The sequence below is a fragment of the Schistocerca gregaria genome, chromosome 2, assembly GCF_023897955.1.
Source record: "Schistocerca gregaria isolate iqSchGreg1 chromosome 2, iqSchGreg1.2, whole genome shotgun sequence".
Classification (NCBI taxonomy): Eukaryota; Metazoa; Arthropoda; class Insecta; order Orthoptera; family Acrididae; genus Schistocerca; species Schistocerca gregaria.
Window position 1 is genome coordinate 805,368,617 of NC_064921.1, and position 19,841 is coordinate 805,388,457.

At 41.9% G+C, this 19,841-nt stretch overlaps 1 protein-coding gene across 1 annotated transcript in view; it reads right to left on the reverse strand.

The window, feature by feature from the left end:
- The window catches only part of LOC126335084 (esterase E4-like), a 166,700-nt gene extending 147,725 nt beyond the window's left edge, over positions 1-18,975 (reverse strand). Inside the window, exon 1 of the mRNA XM_049997979.1 lies at positions 18,738-18,975. Within this exon, the coding sequence (XP_049853936.1) occupies positions 18,738-18,971 (234 nt within the window). The 5' untranslated portion in view covers positions 18,972-18,975. The remainder of the gene's footprint in view (positions 1-18,737) is intronic.
- Between the last annotated feature and the right edge of the window lie 866 nt (positions 18,976-19,841).

Consider the following 19,841-nt stretch of genomic DNA (forward strand, 5'->3'; position numbering starts at 1 on the left):
TGATACAATCCTTTAATTCTGCCTGATGCTGGATCCGCTATTAGATAACATCCTATATGTGGTTTTCTAATTACTACAAATGGTCCGTCGTACAATAGCCTCCATTTCCGATTTCTTTTCAACAACTTCGATGGCTTAAAATGTGTCCGTAAAAGTACCTTTTCATTAATATCATATGTAAGAGACTTAGATACCTTCTTGTCATAAGACTTCTTGCGTAGATTCGCCTGTACAGCTAAGGATACCAATGCTTGCCTAAGTTTTGCATCTAAATCTAATTCTGGTTCTACAATTTTAGGTATGGGATCTAACCATTCATTTCTTTCCCGATGACTCGTCATTAATTCCGCAGGTGTAAATCCAGTTGAGAAGTGTGGAAGGTAACTTGATTTGGTCTCTCAGCAATAATTGGATTCAGAGGAATTAGGTTCGAATGGTTGAAGGGTTTTGCCTTCTGGCAGATAAGACATGTACTTAACAACTTGTGGATTCGATGGTGCAAGTTTGGTACATAGCAATACGCAGAAATCTTTCGTTTGCATTTTTCAGGTCCATAATGACCCCAGGAAAGATGTGTGTACCAGATAAGGTGTTTAACGTATGCGTGTGGTATACACACACACACCATCTACCAGAGAGGAGAGAAGTTCGATGGAATAAAACATCGTTGTGTAGTTTATAAAATTTGGAAAAGTGGTGATCGGGTTTTGTTAGAAGTTGTTTGACCTTACGCCATTTGGGATCTGTTTCTTGGAGTATACGCATCTGCTTGCAGAGCTGAAGGAAATACTTTCTGTGTAGTGGGTCTTTCATTAGAATAATTCGGTAGTTAGACATTTGCTCGTTAAGTTCACTGGACTCGGGAAGTCCTTGTGGCATGCGTGACAGCATCCGCGATAATGTTGTTTTTACCCTTGATGTATACTATTTCGAAATCATACTCTTGCAAGAAGAGACTCCATCGTGTATGACGAGGATGAAGAAGTTTACACGAGAGCAAGAAACTAAGAGCTTGGTGATCAGAAAAGACCATGGATGTAGTAATTGAACCTTTTATAGGACCATACAACGGCAAGAGCCTCCAACTCTGTCACCGAGTATGACCTCTCACATTCTGTAAGAACCCTACTTGCAAAGCTGATAACTCTTATCTCCTCTTTTCCATCAATTACTTCTATTTGAAACAAACAAGAACAAAGCCCCTGAAATGAAGCATCTGACGAAATACAGAATTCTTTATCCATGTCTGGATGGAACAAAATATTGCTGTTAAGAAGTGCTTGTTTAATTCGATCAAAATCTGCCTGACACTCTGGCGTCCAATGCCAGTGAGTATTTTTCTTTAGAAGATCATGCAATGCTTGACTGTTCATCGACTGGTCCGAAATAAACTTTATGAAAAAGGAAGTCATTCCGAGGAGCCTTTCAACTGGCGTTTAGAAGAGGGCACAGGAAAGTTTTTAATAGCTGCTAGTTTGTCTGGATCTGGGGTAATTCCCTGTGATGATACAAGATGTCCTAAAATTTTAATCTCGCTTTTACCAAATTTAGACTTATGTAGATTAGCTGTGACTCCATAGTCAACAAACCTCTGGAAAACTTAGCTTATTATGTCTAAATATTCTTCCCAAGATTTCGTAGCAATCAGTAAGTCATCAACATACACTGTTACTCGATCCAACAGTTCAGGTCCTAATACATGATCAAGTGCAGCTATGAATACGCCTGAACTCACATTCAAACCAAATGGAACTACTTTGAATTGGTATGATCTACCTGCAAATATAAACGCTGTATATTTTCGAGACTGTCATGTCATCTTGACCTGCCAGTATCTCGATCTCAAGTCTACCGATGTGAGGAATTTTACTCCATGGAACCTTTGTAATTGTTTATCCATAGCCTCAGGTCGAGTTCTTACTGGAATAATTATTTTATTTATGTTTCTTGCATCCAAAACTATACGTACACTACCATCCTGCTTCAAAACTGACAATAACGGACTACTGTAAGGTGAGTCTGACGGTTCAATGATCTCCCACTTAAGCATTTTACGTATTTCATTTTTCACAGCCTCGCGCCTTGCATACGGGACAGAGTACGTTGTCTTGCAAAAAGTAGAATGGGGAGCGACCTTCATGTCATATTCGTAGTCACGTATTACTCCAGGTTTCGAAGAAAAGACATAAAGATACCTCATAAGTAAGTGCAGTAAATCTTGCCTTTGTCTGTAATAAAGTTCACTTGATTCGCTTACTTTATTCAAAATCTCTTCTCTAGTCGGAAGTCCGTCATCAGTATCAAAATCCGTCCAACTGTTACCCTGTCTTGTCATGTGTGCTTGGTTCAAAAACATTCGCTGTACCAGTCTGCGTACCTTAACTTTGTGCTCAGTGTTGACTCTTTTGACCTTGCCGCGCAACAATTGCAGCGTTACCTCCTGTTCACCTACTCGGATTGTACAGATACCCTTTTCTATATCAATCACTGCCTTATTCTTCCTCAGGAACTCCATTCCTAATAAGCATGACACTGACAAATTCTTAACTACTAGAAATCCACACATGAAAGAAGTAGAATTAATCCTTATCGGTACCTGAGCTTGCAAATGGACTCGCTGTGATAAAGATCCTACCGCTCCTGTTACTGAACAACCTTGTACTGGTAACGTTAAAATTTTCATCCCTGCAGAAACTTTCTCAAACATACATAGTGATAAAGCATTTACGTTTGCACCAGTATCAATAATAGCATCCATTGGTGTATTGGCTATGTAAATTTTAGTCATTGCTTGTACTTCGTCTCCCCATTCGTCATTCAAGTCTGTCTCAATATTTTCCTGCAACAAATCGTCTCTCAAGTTAGTGTCGCGATCATAACGTATTACGTTAAGTCGTTCAAGGTCGAGTTTGCCCCCATTATGTCCCGCAGCATCCCCAAGGAGGCGAAAAGGTGCTGCCTTTAGTTTTCCGCTTTCTTGTGATGCGACTGATTTGACTCTTCTGTCACATCACTTGACCATCCTCGCTGGTTTTTTACCCATTGTGTGTGTTGATTTGTATCAAACCCTTGTTGGTACTGCACTTAGTTACCAGGCTGAAAAATCGGTACATTACTTGCCTGCGTAAAATATACCGGTGGACTGTATTGTTTTCTTGGTTTATTGTTATTGTATCTAAAGTCCTGTTGTGGTGGCGTGTACTGTTGTTGTTGCATGAATGGTTGTTGCTGAGGCGTGTATTGCTGTTGTTGCTGGTGTTGTGGCTGCCCATAGGGTTGTGGTGGAGGTAGCTGACCTCCGCGATTTTGATCGTTGCAACGTTTACCCTTGTATTTGTTCCCATTCTGGTAGAAGTTACTACCGTTATTGTTTGATTGGTATGGGGCATTCCCGTAATACTGTTGTTTCGTGTTGTATATTGGATTGTACCGTTGGTTGCTGTAATGCTTGTTTTTGTGTTTACCATTACGGTAACCATTGTTTCGGCCTCTATTGCGGTTATTGTACTGTTTGTTTCCGTATTGTGTTTCGTGTGAACCATTTCCATTACTACCGTTTCCATTCGAATACGTGCCTGCGTTGTTGTTCTTACGGTTAGCATTCGCACGCGCGTCTTCGTGTATAAGATCGAGCGAATCAAGGACGGATAAAAATGCGTCCTGATCTTCCTCTGACACGTTCACTAATTTTTCGCGTATGGAAATGGGCAGTTTTGACTTAAGAATCATAACATCTTTTGTTGTTATGGGAGTGTCCCAATATTGTATCTTTCTCAAGTACTTTTCAAAGTACCGGCGAAGTCCGCCACTGTTCGAATGGAAAGGTTCGGCGTTGTAGACCTCTTTGCGTAGGCGTTGCTGAACACCTGCGCTCCAAAATTTGCTTAAAAAGTTCTTCTCAAACTCGCTAAATGTTTTGCACTTATCAACCATCTCGGTTCCCCATATAGCACTTTCTCCTTGTATGTATCCGGTAATGAATTGTATTCTCTTTTTGTAATTCTAGGCAGCTGGAAAGACTCCTGAAAAGTTCTTTAGGTAAACGACTGGATGAATATTTCGCTTTTCCGGTTGGAATGGTTGAAAAACCCTGTGTTTCAATACACTCTCTTTCATGAGGGTTGTGAGTGTCAATTGTTCAGTGTTGTTGTTGTGTGAATCGCTAAATTCATTTTTCGGTCGCGGAATGTACTTTGGTGTGTTGTGTTGTCTGGTATTGATGTTCATCTGGCTCAGAAGGTAGTGAGTGTTTCCCGTCACTCTGGTTATCATACTGTAGTGTTTGAATTTGCTATTTCAGGTCGGATATCTCATCTGTTACTTGCTTCCGCCATTCCGGCAAATCCCGGGTAAACACTCGTCTAATTTGGCCTAGCTCAGTACAAACAGTGTCTCCTGAACTGCCGGGCGCAGATAATATGTCTAAGGTTGCGGATTTAACATCTTTCAAGTCACGTGTAACCTTCTCCTCAACGAGCTTCTCTTGTACATCAATCCATTCTTTGTAATGTTCGGTAAGTGCTTTAGTGTGCGAAGTAACACTACTGTTAACTCTTTCCTCAATAGTTCGGTCCGAAATGTCATTCGCCATTGCACTTACTTTTGATTCTACAGTGGCTACCGCTTACGCTAACTCGTCTACCTGTCGTGCAACTGTTTTATACGCAAGGTTTACCGAATCGGTTTCTTTGCGACACGCTTCGATTTGAGTTGTGAGATTCTGACTAATTTTGTTATCCAGAGTGCTTATCTGTGTTGTCAAAGTGGTTACTTGCGCCGTGACGTCACCCTTAACCGAATCTATCTGTGCTGTGAGAGCCTACTGGCGTAGTGATGGTACCTACTTTCGCATCAATGGTGGTATTTACGTCAGTTTTTACGGCCTCGAGTTGCGTAGTGAGGGTACCTACTTTCGCATCAATGGTGGTATTTACGTCATTCCTAACTGAGTCAATCTGTGCTGTGAGAGAGCCTACTTGCGTAGTAACTGAGTCAATCTGTGTCGTCATATCCGTTTTCAACTCTGATAAAAACTTGTCTGTCTTTCTCACGTTGTTCGCGATCACGTTCACGCTGTTCCCTCTCCTGTCTGTCTAGTATCAATTCCTGTAACATTTTGACAATGTCAATTGATACCGTTATCGGGGAGGTGGGTGTTTCCTGCTGAGTGTCGTCCACGTTAGCTACCTCTTGTCTGTCGTCTGCCCTGGCCGTCGTTCCGCGTGAGCGGAGTCGGTATGTTTGTTCAACTATTGCCAACTTAAAATAGGTACTGCCAACTGAAATTGTGATTGTCAGTTATTCTTGCCGCGCAAGTTACAGTCGCGGCGCGTTCGTCAAATGTCTAATGTTACTTGGGTAATAACTGACACACGTCTGTAGCAAAAAGACAAGATGGAGTCAACGCCGTTGAAACAATTGATTGCCAACGCTGTTACACAGAAAAGACTGAAATGGCATCCATCTTAAACTTACACGAGAATACTAACTACAGTATAAAACAAATAGTCCAAGCAAAAGGTTACAGAAAATGTTCAAATATTTACGTAGAAAAAAAGCTGTTTTTTACGTTAAACTACAGAAAGGATAGAGTGAGGTCGAATTTGAAGGTCAAATGAGCCACTCCTTAGACAGAACTATGGCAAACTAAAATTTGGCACTCACTCGGCGTTGTCTTCAAAACTGCAAATCTGCGTCTTATTAAATCCCAAGATATTTGTGTAAATACCGCGTCCTTCAATATTGCGTATATTTATTGCTCATCCGTAATTTTATGCAGCATTGGGTTCCAAAGAGCGATACATGAAATAAGACAATCATACATTAGTACCTTGACACTTTCAATATTTTAGTCAAGTCCCCGTTCGGGCGCCAGATCTGGTATGACTTTTTTTTTTAGTAATTTAATTGAAAGCTTTGTTGCTTTGGTAAAAGTAAAATTGGTTCTTTTTGTCGTGACAGAATAAATTACTATTAATCACACCAGATTTGTCGGAGAACAGCAGCAACATGTGTAACTGATCCAGCTTTAAGAAATTCTATTACCTTATAGCGGAAAATTCGTGCGGTAATCTCCGACGTTAGAAAAGTCGTGGTGTTCCTTTCGGAGCAGGAGGCGGCTGTCTTTTCTCATTCGCGATATCGAAAATTACTAAAAAATGAACAGAAATTTTTTCGGAGGAAGATCGCGCGGAGAAAACAGAAGTTACACGAAAGAAACCTAAGGGACCAACTAATTGGATTTGTACGAACATATAAACGGAACTGAAAGAACTTTGAATAAATACTATAACGATGTCGTCACGACAGCCTCCTGTTCCGACAGAACACACGCTGGATCATAAGCTGCATAAATCTTTTAAACAGAAAAGATTATCACAAGTATAATTAATGAAAATAAGGTTGAGAGATTTTCTTTGGAATTAAATAAACTTCAAGGCTTCAAGTATTATATTATGAAACGGAAACTTAAATTAACGTGGCCACCCATTGTGGCGGTGGAGCGAAATTTCATGATACACATTCTCGCTTGTTTGTGGCTACATATATTTTTAATCACTTAAACTCTTAAAGTTACAATAAAATGATTATATCAGTATGGAGCACAATACTTTTGAGTCCGACTCGCAACACTTTCACAGAAGAACAGCTAGAGAGCGGCGCGGCCCCCTGCTGAAGTAAAAATTGGCAATTGTTATTTTGAAACATAGGTGCGTCGTTTTTTTACGGATCGATAGCAGTGTATAACAGTTTATAGCTATCGTGATATTCTGCGCTTTTTAGGAGCGCGGCAAAGATATCTGGTTACAACATTCATTGGTATATGTTAAAAGTTCGCACATACTGACGCGAATACAGAAAAAAAAACTTTTACATGTTAAAAATCGCAGTGATAAAGGCTGTAATGTCACAGACTGCATAGAAGTGATGGAAAAAAACAGATGCCTATAAATATCTATGATACAGAGAAAAATAGGAATAGATAATACAAATATTAAAGAAGAACTAAAAGAAAAATATAGACAAAGACTAACAAAAATACTGAAAACAGAATTGACAGCAAGAAACAAGACAAAAACTATAAATACTTATGCTATACCAATATTGACCTACTCATTTGGAATAGTGAAATGGAGTAACACAGACCTAGAAGCACTCAATACACTTACACGATCACAATGCCACAAATATAGAATACATCACATACATTCAGCAACAGAAAGATTCACATTAAGCAGAAAGGAAGGAAGAAGGGGATTTATCGACATAAAAAACCTACATTATGGACAGGTAGACAATTTAAGAAAATTCTTTATAGAACGAGCAGAAACTAGCAAAATACACAAAACAATCACTCATATAAATACATCGGCTACACCACTGCAATTTCTTAACCACTTCTACAACCCTTTAGATCACATACCATCAACAGATACGAAGAAAGTAAATTGGAAAAAGAAAACACTACATGGCAAGCACTCGTATCATCTAACACAGCCACACATTGATCAAGACGCATCCAACACATGGCTAAGAAAAGGCAATATATACAGTGAGACGGAAGGATTCATGATTGCAATACAAGATCAAACAATAAACACCAGATATTACAGCAAGCATATCATCAAAGATCCCATTACCACAACAGATAAATGCAGACTTTGCAAACAACAAATAGAAACAGTAGATCACATCACAAGTGGATGTACAATACTAGCAAATACAGAATACCCCAGAAGACATGACAATGTAGCAAAAATAATACATCAACAACTTGCCATACAACATAAACTAATAAAACAACACTTTCCCACATACAAGTATGCACCACAAAATGTACTGGAGAATGATGAATACAAATTATACTGGAACAGAACCATTACAACAGATAAAACAACACCACATAACAAACCTGACATCATACTCACCAATAAAAAGAAGAAATTAACACAACTACTCGAAATATCCATACCCAATACAACAAATATACAGAAGTAAACGGGAGAAAAAATTTGAAAAATACATCCAACAAGTCAAGGACATGTGGCATCAGGATAAAGTTGACATTATATCAATTATACTATCAACTACAGGAGTCATACCACACAATATCCACCAGTACATCAACGCAATACAGCTACATCCAAACTTACATATACAACTAAAGAAATCTGTAATTATTGATACATGTTCAATTACCCGAAAGTTCCTAAATGCAATGTAACATATACCGTACAGTTAAAAGGAAGTCACGCTTGATCAAGGTCCGCGTCACTTTCCATTTTTGACCAGACATAACGTCTGAGAAAAAAAAAAGAAAGACAGTAATAATAATAATGTCGGCCATAATATGGTAAAACTAAACGCGTTCTGCAGTTTTAATATCTCAGTGGAACCATTCAGGAAAAGGGAATCGAATCAAAAGCAAACGAAATTACATGCTGAAAGACTGGAACTGCATATCGACTCACCAGAAATACCTACAACAAAATCTCCAGGCACTCAGATCTATGACATCACGATACAGAAATAAATGAGAATGCCTCTGTGGATCAGGTGCACTAATTTTGAACGGAAAAACAAACACTGAAAGTATTGTGAAAAAGGATCGCAAAATTGTAAGAAAAATTTCAGGATCGTTACATGTAAACGAACAATGCCGACTCGGAGGCACAAGAAGATTCAAACAATACATCAATATATATAGCAATATTTGAAAATGCAGCTTGATCTATGGACACATTAAACGGACACGATGAAATGGATGGCGAGATTAAAACCGATCTGTAAGTAGCCCTCACAACATAGTTTGAAATTAGGAGAGAAGCGCACTTTCAGAAATATGGGGACAAGGGAAGGCAAATTCCCAACCCCTTAGTACTTGGGGCTTTCAGTTAAGTGCTGTAATACATTTTTTTCTGGAAGCAGGTTAGTTTTATTCAGGATTACAGTACACCGTATTATACCACACTCTTTTGGCTACAAAACCCTATTTTTCAACAAAGTCTCCATTCAATGCGACGGCTTTTCGCCACCTTACTGGGAGGGCCTGTATGCCCGCATGCTACCACTCTATTGGTCAACGTCGGAGCCGTCTTGCTGCATCAACAATCTCCCAACCATTCACGTACTGCTTCCCACGGAGTCTATCCTTAACCGGGCCAAACAGATGCTCTTTATGACCTTCCGTTAAGCGACGAAGAATCTAACAGGTTCACGCCGTTGAGTACCCAGCTGGTGGATGAGTGTGTCAGCATTACCAACAGAGACGTCCAACTGAGCAGCGAGGTTTTTGATTGTGATCCGTCGATCAGCCTGAATTAGAATGTCGGCACGTTCCAACATTGCAGGAGCGACAGCTGTGTGTGGCCAGCCGGCTCGCGGGAGATCGGATAGGTTTGCGCGATTTTGTTGCGATGATGACAGACGCTTCGCCCAACGACTCACCGTGCTTTTGTTCACTGTTGGAGCTGTGCAGCCATTCTGCAAGCGCCTATGAATATCTGCGATGCTCTGGTTTTCCGCCAAAATAGGGTCAGTGACAGCTCTCTCCTTAGAACGCAACTCTGTTACAGACGCCATTGTGAAGGCTACGTATAGCACCGCCACCTATCGGAACTTCATGAAATCGTAGGGGCGGAAGTGGGAATATTCCACCACGATCCACAACAAATTCTGCATTTTTCAGCCTAAATTGGCCGAGTAAAAAGATGTGTTGTATTACTTACTGAACGCTCCTCGTTACTCGCAAATAACGGTAATGTAGAATTTGCAGCGGGGCTATTGTGAGGGATTGCTCAGCAGTTTAAATGAAAAGAATTTCCACATACGGGCACATTCTTCTCGCTTTTCGCATCGTCATACACAACAAAGTTCAAATCCTGAGACAGATTCTTTCTGCAAACACGGTGCATTTCACTACTTGTGACGTGCGCACCTGCGTGTATCACAACCGCTGAAAGGTCGTAGGTTTTTTCGATGAAGAAGTCATCAGCACTATTGTAAATGTAGATTCGTGTTGAAAGCACTGCACATCCCATGCATGTGGTGACAGGAAGAAGGTATGCCACGGGAGAATCGTTGCCTGTATCAAACACGGCTGAATGTGGTGATCTGGAACTGTCCCTCCTCCTCCACCACACCACCACCATCCTCACCGTCCAAAGACTGATTATGAAACTTTCTTTCACCAGCAGGGTTCAAACCCACTGCACTATCGTACTTTTTGTCCCCAACCACGTGTACATCTACATATGCCACCATCATTGCCCCTTCTCCCCCCCCCCCCCCCCCCTTCCCTCCCTCCACGGCTCTTCACCTACCTGTTGTGTGGGGACAACAACTGTCTGATTTGAAAATGGGCCAGCGCCCGAAACTACTCATCGAATGAAAAATATAATGTTTGCAACTTGGACTGGTTTTTCGTTCTATCAACTGTCTGAGAGCCCCCATATAGGCTCTAATTTATCTTACTTTCTCGCCCAGTCATTTGGCGAGACGAACGTGGGAGGAAGTCAAATGTTACCCAAATCTTTGTGGAACGTCTGCTATCCAAATTTCAACAGTAAATCTCTCCGTTTCACACAACGTCTCCCTTGTAGCACCTGCCATAGAGTTTGATGGGCGTCTCTGTCTTTGTAACTCTCTCACGCTGCATCTACGAATCCGCCATGAAACACGGCGCTTTTCGTTGAATTAATGCCACCTGGAAGAGCAGCTGAACGGAATGGACAGTGTCTTGAAAGGAGGATATAAGATTAACATCACCAAAAGCTGAACTAGGACAATGGAATGTAGTCGAATTAAATCGGGTGATGCTGCGGGAATTAGATTAGGAAATGAGATGCTTAAAGTAGTAAATTAGTTTTACTATTTAGGGAGCAAAATAACTGATGATGGTCGAAGTAGAGAGGATATAAAATGTAGACTGGCAATGGCAAGGAAAGCGTTTCTAAAGAAGAGAAATTTGTTAACATCGAGTATAGTGACCAAAAGTCTTGTTCCTCCTGCCACCGAACTTCGCTAATTCCCACTATAGCTAACTTTAACCTATCCATTTCCCTTTTTAAATTTTCTAATCTACCTGCCCGATTAAGGGATCTGACATTTCACGCTCCGATCCGTAGAACGCCAGCTTCCTTTCTCCTGATAAGTGGCTTGCGTGCCTTAGCGATACAGATAGTTGTACCATAGGTGCAACCACAACTGAGGGGTATCTGTTGAGAGGCCAGACAAACGTATGGTTCCTGAAGAGGGGCAGCAGCCTTTTCAGTAGTTGCAGGGGCAACTGTCTGGACGATTGACTGGTCTGGCCTTGTAACGCTAACCAAAACGGCCTTGCTGTGCTGGTACTGCGAACGGCTGAAAGCAAGGGGAAACTACGGCCGTAATTTTTCCCGAGGGCGTGCAGCTTTACTGTTTGGATAAATGATGATGACCCTGTATTATGAGAACCGAAGGAGGAGGGAGGAGAAATGAAAGGAAAGGGATTATTGATAGCTGCACGAGGACTTCCTGTGGCATCAGCAGCGACGAGATAAAACGTGTGCCGGACCTGGATTCGAACCCGGATTTCCTGCTTACTTGGCAGTTGCGTTAACTGCTGCGCCACCCGGACACAGTGTTTATCGCAACTCCGCAGAGTATCTCGGCACTCCACTTGGCCGGTTCACACTCCCACCTCACACCACCTATCTGCAGTCTCTGTCCGTGTGCTCCACGTCCCCTGCTTTGATATTCCTGCAGTGGGTCAGATGCAATTGTGCGTCCATACTGAATGTGGTGGATCCATATCCCAAAGAACAGATACCACGCATTCATATCATTGATACTCTTTGATGGGCAACGGATCCACCACATTCAGTGTGGATACACAATAAATGTCCAACCTACTGCGGGAATCTCAAAGCAGCGAGCACGGAGGACATGTGCTGGGACTGCGGATAGGTGGTGCGAGGTGGGTGTGTGAATTGGCCAAGAGGCGTGCCGAGATACTCTATGCAGTCGCGATAAACATTGTGTCTGGGTGGCGCAGCACTTAACGCAACTGCCAAGTAAGCAGGAGATTCAGGGTTCGAATCACGGTCCGGCACATGTTTTCACTCTTCGCCTCTGATGCCACACAAATTCCTAATGCAGCTGATATCAACAGTCCCTTCCCTTTCCTTTCTCCCTCCTCCTCCTCCAATTTACATGAAATCGTACAATGTGTTACCACGAACGCAGTAAAGAAATACAGTTGGCGGTAAATATACTTCCCGCTCCCACGAAAGGGATACGGCCTGCAACGGGTATCCACCCTACAGCTACATCTACATCTACATACGAGGACGCCCCCTACCCCTCCCTCTTGGCCCTCAGGCAAAGGAAAGAAATACAGTTTTGTGAGGTGCTTTTCTGTTAAGAAAATGATTTAAAAGTTGGTATATTGTAGCTTTTTAACTGGGTCGTAACTGGAACTTTTTTATGGATACTTACACGTCCTCATTCGTCTTCCAAAATATTAAAAATAGTCCGTACCTCCACGTGTAGGCCCCCCCCCCACCCCACCCCTCTCCCTCAAACTATCGTGTGGACGCCCTTGTCTACATGACTGCAATTCACACTTGTGCCTGGTAGAGTATTCATCGAACCACTTTCACGCTATTTCTCTACTGTTCCACTCTCTAACAGCATGCAGGAGAAATGAACACTTAATCTTTCCGTAAGAGATTTGCTTTCTCTTATTTTATTATGAGAATCATTTCTTCCGATGTAGGTTGACGCCAATAAATACTTTCGCGTACAAACGAGAAAGGTGGTGACTGGAATGTCGTGAAAATATCTCACCTTTGTTTTAATTATTGCCATTCCAACTCGCTTATCATGTTCGTGACACACTCTAACCTACTTCGCCATAATACAAAACGAGCTGCTCTTCTTTGGACTTTTTCGATGTTCTCCGTCAATCCTATCTGGTAAGGACTTCATACAGCACAGCACTACTCTAGCAGAGGATGGAAAAGCATAGTGTAGGCAGTCTCTTTTGTAGACTTGTTGTATCTTCTGAGTGTTCTACCAATAAAATGCAGTCTTTGGTCTGCCTTTTTCACAACATTATCTATGTAATCGTTTAATTTAAGTTATTCGTAATTGTAATTATAGGTATTTAGCTGAACTGACAGCTTCTAGATTTTTATGATTTATCGAGTAACAGTAATTTAACGGATTTATTTTAATATTTATGTGGAGAATCACAGATGATCACACACTTTTCATTATTTATAGTCAATTGTCAGTTTTCGCACCATACAGATACCTTGTCTCAGTAATTTTGCAATTGGTTTTGATCTTCTTACGACTTTACCAGACAGCAAATGACGACATCATTTGTAAAAAATCTAACATGACTGCTTCTATTGCCTCCTAAATCGTTAGTATACATTAGGAACAGCAGAGGGGCTGTAACTTTTCCTTGCTGGGCGCCAGATATCACTTCTGTTTTACTCGATGACTTTCAGCCGATTACTATGAACTGTGACCCCTTTGACAAGAAATTACGATTCAGTCGCACAACTGAGACGATACTTCATTGGCATACAATTTGATTACAATTCTCTTGTGAGTATCGGCCTTAAAAGCCTTCTGGAAAGCTAGAAATATGGAATTAGTCTGAAAGCTCCTATCGATAGCACTCGTCACTTCGTGTGAATAAAGAGCTAGTTGTGTTTCACAAGAACAATATTTTCTAAATCCATGACAACTATGTGTCAATAGGTCGTTTTCTTCGATGCAATTCATAATGTTCGAACACAGTATATGTTCCACAATCCTACTACAAATCAACGTCAGTGATATGGGTCTGTAAGTCACCGGATTACTGCTGCTTCCTTTCTCGAGTATTGTTGTGGCTTGCGCAACTTTCCAGTTTTAGATACGGATGTTACGTTGAGCGAGCATTTGTATATGATTAGTTACTATGGAGCTATTGTGTCAGCATAATACGAAAAAAAAACCTAATTGGTATACAACGTGGGCCGTAAGACTTGCTTTCGTTAAGTGCCTTAAGGTGCTTCTCTATACCGAGAATATATGCTTCTAAGTTACTGAACTTGGCAGCTGCTCTTCGAATTCGGGGATATTTACTTCGTCTTTTTTCGTGAAGGAATTTCGGAAAACTGTGTTAAGTAACTCCGCTTTAGCTGCACTGTTGTTGGAAATATTACCATTGCTATTGAGCAGTCAAGGTATTGATTGTGTCTTGCCACTGGTATGCTTGACATATGACCAGAATCTCTTTGGACACTCTGCCATTTTCGAGACAGAGCTTCGTTGTGGAAACTATTAAAAGCGGCTCGCAGTCAAGTCAAGTTTCGAGCTTTAGGAAAACGTTTCCAATCTTGGAGATTTTGCATTCTTTTGACGGGCGTTTTACGGTGTTTCCGCCACTATGTTGTGACCTGTTTCGTGTACCATGTGGGATCAGTACCATTATATTAATTTATTAGGTTTTAATCTCTCAGCTGCGACCAATACTATTTCTTCGAATTTAAGCCACAACTGATCTACACTTGCAGGATGGTTATAATTAAACGTTGGTTGCTTGAGTCAGTGCTGACGGAAAACTATTTACTGTGCTCGTACCAACGTTATAGGAATGATGTACCCATTTACGCTGCAGGGTTTGCGTTGTTGGTAGTGTTAACCTCGTGACTTGCTGTTAGGAGTCGCTTTTGGTACGGCGACGATAAAGCCCTGTAATACAGATAGCCTTAGGCACATAGGAGGAACTCAGAAATCAAAGACCAAAGACATGAAGCGTGAACGGCACACATTACTGTGATCTGTTTCGTCCTACCCTACCAGAGAGAGGAGCTTTGGTCTCAGCTGTTTTGATGCCCGATGCTCTTTCGGTCAGTGGGTTACTCCGTAACACATTTGGAGAACACCGAATCATTGGCCCATCGTTCCAAAATGCGTGGCCACCAAAATGACCAGGTCTGAATCAGTGTGATTTCTGGATGTGGGGTTGGAGTTTGAAGATGAGCACAACGAGGGAGGCAGCCATCATCCCACGTGAGATGTTTCTGGCAGCGATAAGAGCAATCTCTAGTACGGTTCCAGACTGTCGTTTACGCAGATGATTGTCAACTGAGCAACGTTTGTAATCTGCAATGTAAACATGGTACACATTTAATAAATGTTACCCTCTCATGTGGAAATTAATATGTTTCTTTCAAATGTTTATTCGTTATTTCTTTTCCGCATGTCCTTGCAGATGTTTCCACAAAGTTTCATTGTCCTACGATCACTCACTTTTCATGGGAGCTCTGCCAAGTAGCTAAAGTTTAATTACAACAACCCTGTACATAACTAGTTTGGAAGGAGTGAAGACTGTCTCTTAAGAAGGTGTCAAGCGAATTTTTATCCCCTTAAAAAAATACATATAGTTTGCATTTATTTTGGTGGATTTGGATGTTACAGTGTTCACTCTCGCTGCACCGATCTTGTGATATACATTATAATATTTGCTCGGGGTTATGTTGCTAAGAGGTCGAGTATGTTTTTGCAACCGTTTACTATTCGAGTGGGCTCCTGCACTTATTGTTCAAAATTATTTTCTGATAAAGCATTTAGTACGATTTCAGACGATGTTTTATGCTTACCACCGACTTTAAACACGTATTTTCGCCTACATATCGAATATGGATTGAAGTCACCACCTATTCTAATTATGTGAGTCGGGCACCTATTTGAGATGAGACTCAGGTGTTCTTTGAACTCTGTAGTCACTGAATCAGCTTAGCCAGGATGTCGGTAAAGGAGCCAATAATTAATTTATTCCGGTTGTCAAGCATAACCTCCACCCATACTAACTTACAGGAATTTTCTATTTCAACTTCGCTACAAGAAAAACTACTTCTAAAAACAACACCACCAACTGTATTTAAGCTATACTTCCTGAACACTGTTAAGTCCTTTCCAAAAATTTCTGCTGTGCTTATCTCCGTCGACCAAAGCCTTTTATAGATGTTGATTATTTGTCCAAAATAACGTCGCTCGATCCTGGTAACTGACTACCGGACAATCTTGAAAAATCATCACCTACCTCGTTCTCATACCATCGGAAATCTGTGTGTCTTAGGTCTGTTAGATTTTTCGTATGAGCTTAACCCAATGTTTGCTAAATATATATTGCTTTCAATAAATGCTTTTCCGATTCTGTTTTATAATGCGGCAGATTGCAGGCGTTAAAACAAGATAAATCCAAATTTAGGGCGGTAGCAGGAGATTCACTTTTCATTTTATATGTTTGTGTAAAAATGTTTAATCTAACAGAATCCAAATCATTAATTTTTGTTGTTGTATAATGTGCACGTTACCGCCCCGATTGTTCTAAGACGTTCAGTACATTGCCAGTGTCAGAAGAGTATCTGCGAAATCTGTGAAAGCCTTTTGATATTACGTAGAATTTTTCAGGGCTGTCAATGGCCTTTTTTCCCTAGAAATAGAATGCGTGATTTTAATCGTAGCAGGCCACAGCATGAAAAGCGGGTAAAGATTTTGATACAGGAATCCGATTGTTTCATACAAATGCGAAGCTTCAATGTAACGGCAGGAATTACCAACAACCATATCTACACAAATCTTTACGGAATATTTTACAAATTCCATATTCCCAAACATTGTACACTACCAGCCATTAAAATTGCTACACCAAGAAGAAATGCAGATGATAAACGGGTACTCATTGGACAAATATATTATACTATAAATGACATGTGATTACATTTTCACGCAACTTGGGTGCATAGATCCTGAGAAATCAGTACCCAGAACAACCACCTCTGGCCGTAATAACGGCCTTGATACGCCTGGGCATTGAGTCAAACAGAGCTTGGATGGCGTGTGCAGGTACAGCTGCCCATGCAGCTTCAACACGATACCACAGTTCATCAAGAATAGTGACTGGCTTATTGTGACGAGCCAGTTGCTCGTCCACCATTGACCAGACGTTTTCAATTGGTGAGCGATTTGGAGAATGTGCTGGCCAGGGCAGCTGTCGAACATTTTCTGTATCCAGAAAGGCCCGTACAGGACCTGCAACATGCAGTCGTGCATTATCCTGCTGAAATGTAGGGTTTCGCAGGGATCGAATGAAGGGTAAAGCCACGGGTCGTAACACATCTGAAATGTAACGTCCACTGTTCAAAGTGCCGTCAATGCGAACAAGAGGTGTCCGAGACGTGTAACCAATGGCACATCATACCATCACGCTGGGTGATACGCCAGTATGGCGGTGAAGAATACACGCCTCCAATGTGCGTTCACCGCGATGTCGCCAAACACGGATGCGACCATCATGATGCTGTAAACAGAACCTGGATTCATCCGAAAAAATGACGCTTTGCCATTCGTGCACCCAGGTTCGTCGTTGAGTACACCACGCAGGCGATCCTGTCTGTGATGCAGCGTCAAGGGTAACCGCAGCCATGGTCTCCGAGCTAATAGTCCATGCTGCTGCAAACGTCGTCGAACTGTTGGTGCAGACGGTTGTTGTCTTGCAAACGTCCCCATCTGTTGACTCAGGGATCGAGACGTGGCTGCACGATCCGTTACAGCCATACGGATAAGATGCCTGTCATTTCGACTGCTAGTGATACGAGGCCATTGGGATCCAGCACGGCGTTCCGTATTACCCTCCTGAACCCATCGATTCCATATTCTGCTTACAGTCATTGGATCTCGACCAACGCAAGCAGCAATGTTGCGATTCGATAAACCGCAATCGCGATAGGCTACAATCCGACCTTTATGAAAGTCGGAAACGTGATGGCACGCATTTCTCCTCCTTACACGAGGCATCACAACAACGTTTCACCAGGCAACGCCGGTCAACTGCTGTTTGTGTATGAGAAATCGGTTGGAAACTTTCCTCATGTCAGCACGTTGTAGGTGTCGCCGCCGGCGCGAACCTTGTGTGAATCCTCTAAAAAGATAATCATTTTCATATCACAGCATCTTCTTCCTGTCGGTTAAATTCCGCGTCTGTATTACGTCATCTTCGTGGTGTAGCAATTTTAATGGCCATTAGTGTAATTAAAATGTCAGTGTTGAGTATTGACTAGATACTCGACCACGTTAACAAATTTGACAAACATGACAAACAATCTTAGTACCTGCCTCCTCATGTTCTTGACAAGTTACTTCTTCATTGTTTGAGTAACAGTACCATATTCAGTAAAATATTCGTAGCACATGTCGTAATTTGTATGGATGGTTTTGTTAGCGACAATCTGCGCCATGCTTCATTGTGACCAACTAATAATTAAAAATTCGACCAGAGCTTCTTTAACTTGCGAAATCCGAAGGCCTAACTTGTTGCGTTCGTGAGATGTGAATCGAAGCACAAGAGCGTAACAAGTAAATAGCAATTCTCATCGTAACAAGTGTCGGAGCGTTGATTTTCTTTTTGGAAGTACAGGTTATATCGAAAATGTCTGCCAACAATAATTGTCGTTATAAAATGACGCAATCTATGTACATTTTTAATACCAGACTTTTGTGATAATTCATCTGCCTTCTTTTCGTGGAACTGTGACGTTTTTGCCAGTTACTGCCCACCTAGTCGGGTACAGTATCATCTGTTCTAGCGGCATTGGCCGTAAGACAGTGAGACATTGGTTTGGTCGTGGGCTCTCGTACTAATAGCCCTTAGACAGCGCATCGTGGAGCGCAGGCGTCCCGTCCCGTCTCACCTTGAAGCGCAGTTCGCCGACGGGGGGCAGCGCGTAGCGGACGCCGCGGAAAGCCAGGATGCTCCGGCCGTCCAGTGACGTCATCACACTGCCCCGCAGCCGACCCAGAGAGGTCTGCACCTGCGGCGCCTGCTGCTCGCCAGCGCCGCCGCCCTTCCTGGCGCACCGCGCTGGCGCCAGCAGCGCGACGAACATCGCCAGCAGCAACGCCAGTGCTCCGCGTGTGCCCCGCATGATGACTGTGGCCGCGCGAAGCGCCGCTTGCGGTTTTATCTGGCAGACGCGTACCCCCCCACTCCACGCAACTCGCTCGCCGGTACTAGTTCCCTGCATTGCCGCGACGCCGCGCTGTTGTGAAAGCTGTTCTGCCGAGGTCTATGTATATCTCGTTTCCTGCAAGACGTTCTTGCGCAGTCTGAAATCTGATGATACTTGGCGACGGAGTTTTCCGCTATGTTGCCAGAAATCTCGAGCCTCTTTTGTGTAGCCTCTACTACCTAGAAGTAGGCGCCCAGTTATGAAAGAAGTTGAACAAACAGAATAGCCCCACAAAATTAAAAAAAAGTAAGATAAGCTTACTTCATCAGAATATTAGAGGCCTGGCTAATGCTGTAAAACAGCTTCTTTTCTGTTTGGAAAATTTATAGAGCTCTGGAAAGACAGACATCCATACCTATCTGAGCACAAGTTAACAACAGGGTTAGAGAAGTTAAATACGAAACATTACACTCTAACATCTTTCTCCTGTACAACTAATATGGGAAAAGGAGGAGCTGTTACACATGTCAACTCAAAACAGAAGTTTAAAAACAGTAACACAAGTGGATTTTGTAGCGATCAACACATAAAAATGCTTGTTTATGAATTAATATCGAAAAAAAGTTTACTTACAGATCTAGACTGGGAAATTCTGAACTGTCTATGGATTCCTATCTGTCAGCAAGCTGTTAATTGTCTCTGGTGATATCGGCGTAGATTTTCTAAAGGATAATGAAAGAAGAAATGATTTGGAAACCTTATTGGAAATCCTAAATTTTTTTTCGATAATGAACACTCCAACACAAGTGAATGGAGACAGCAGAAAATATTTTATTTGATGAAGCT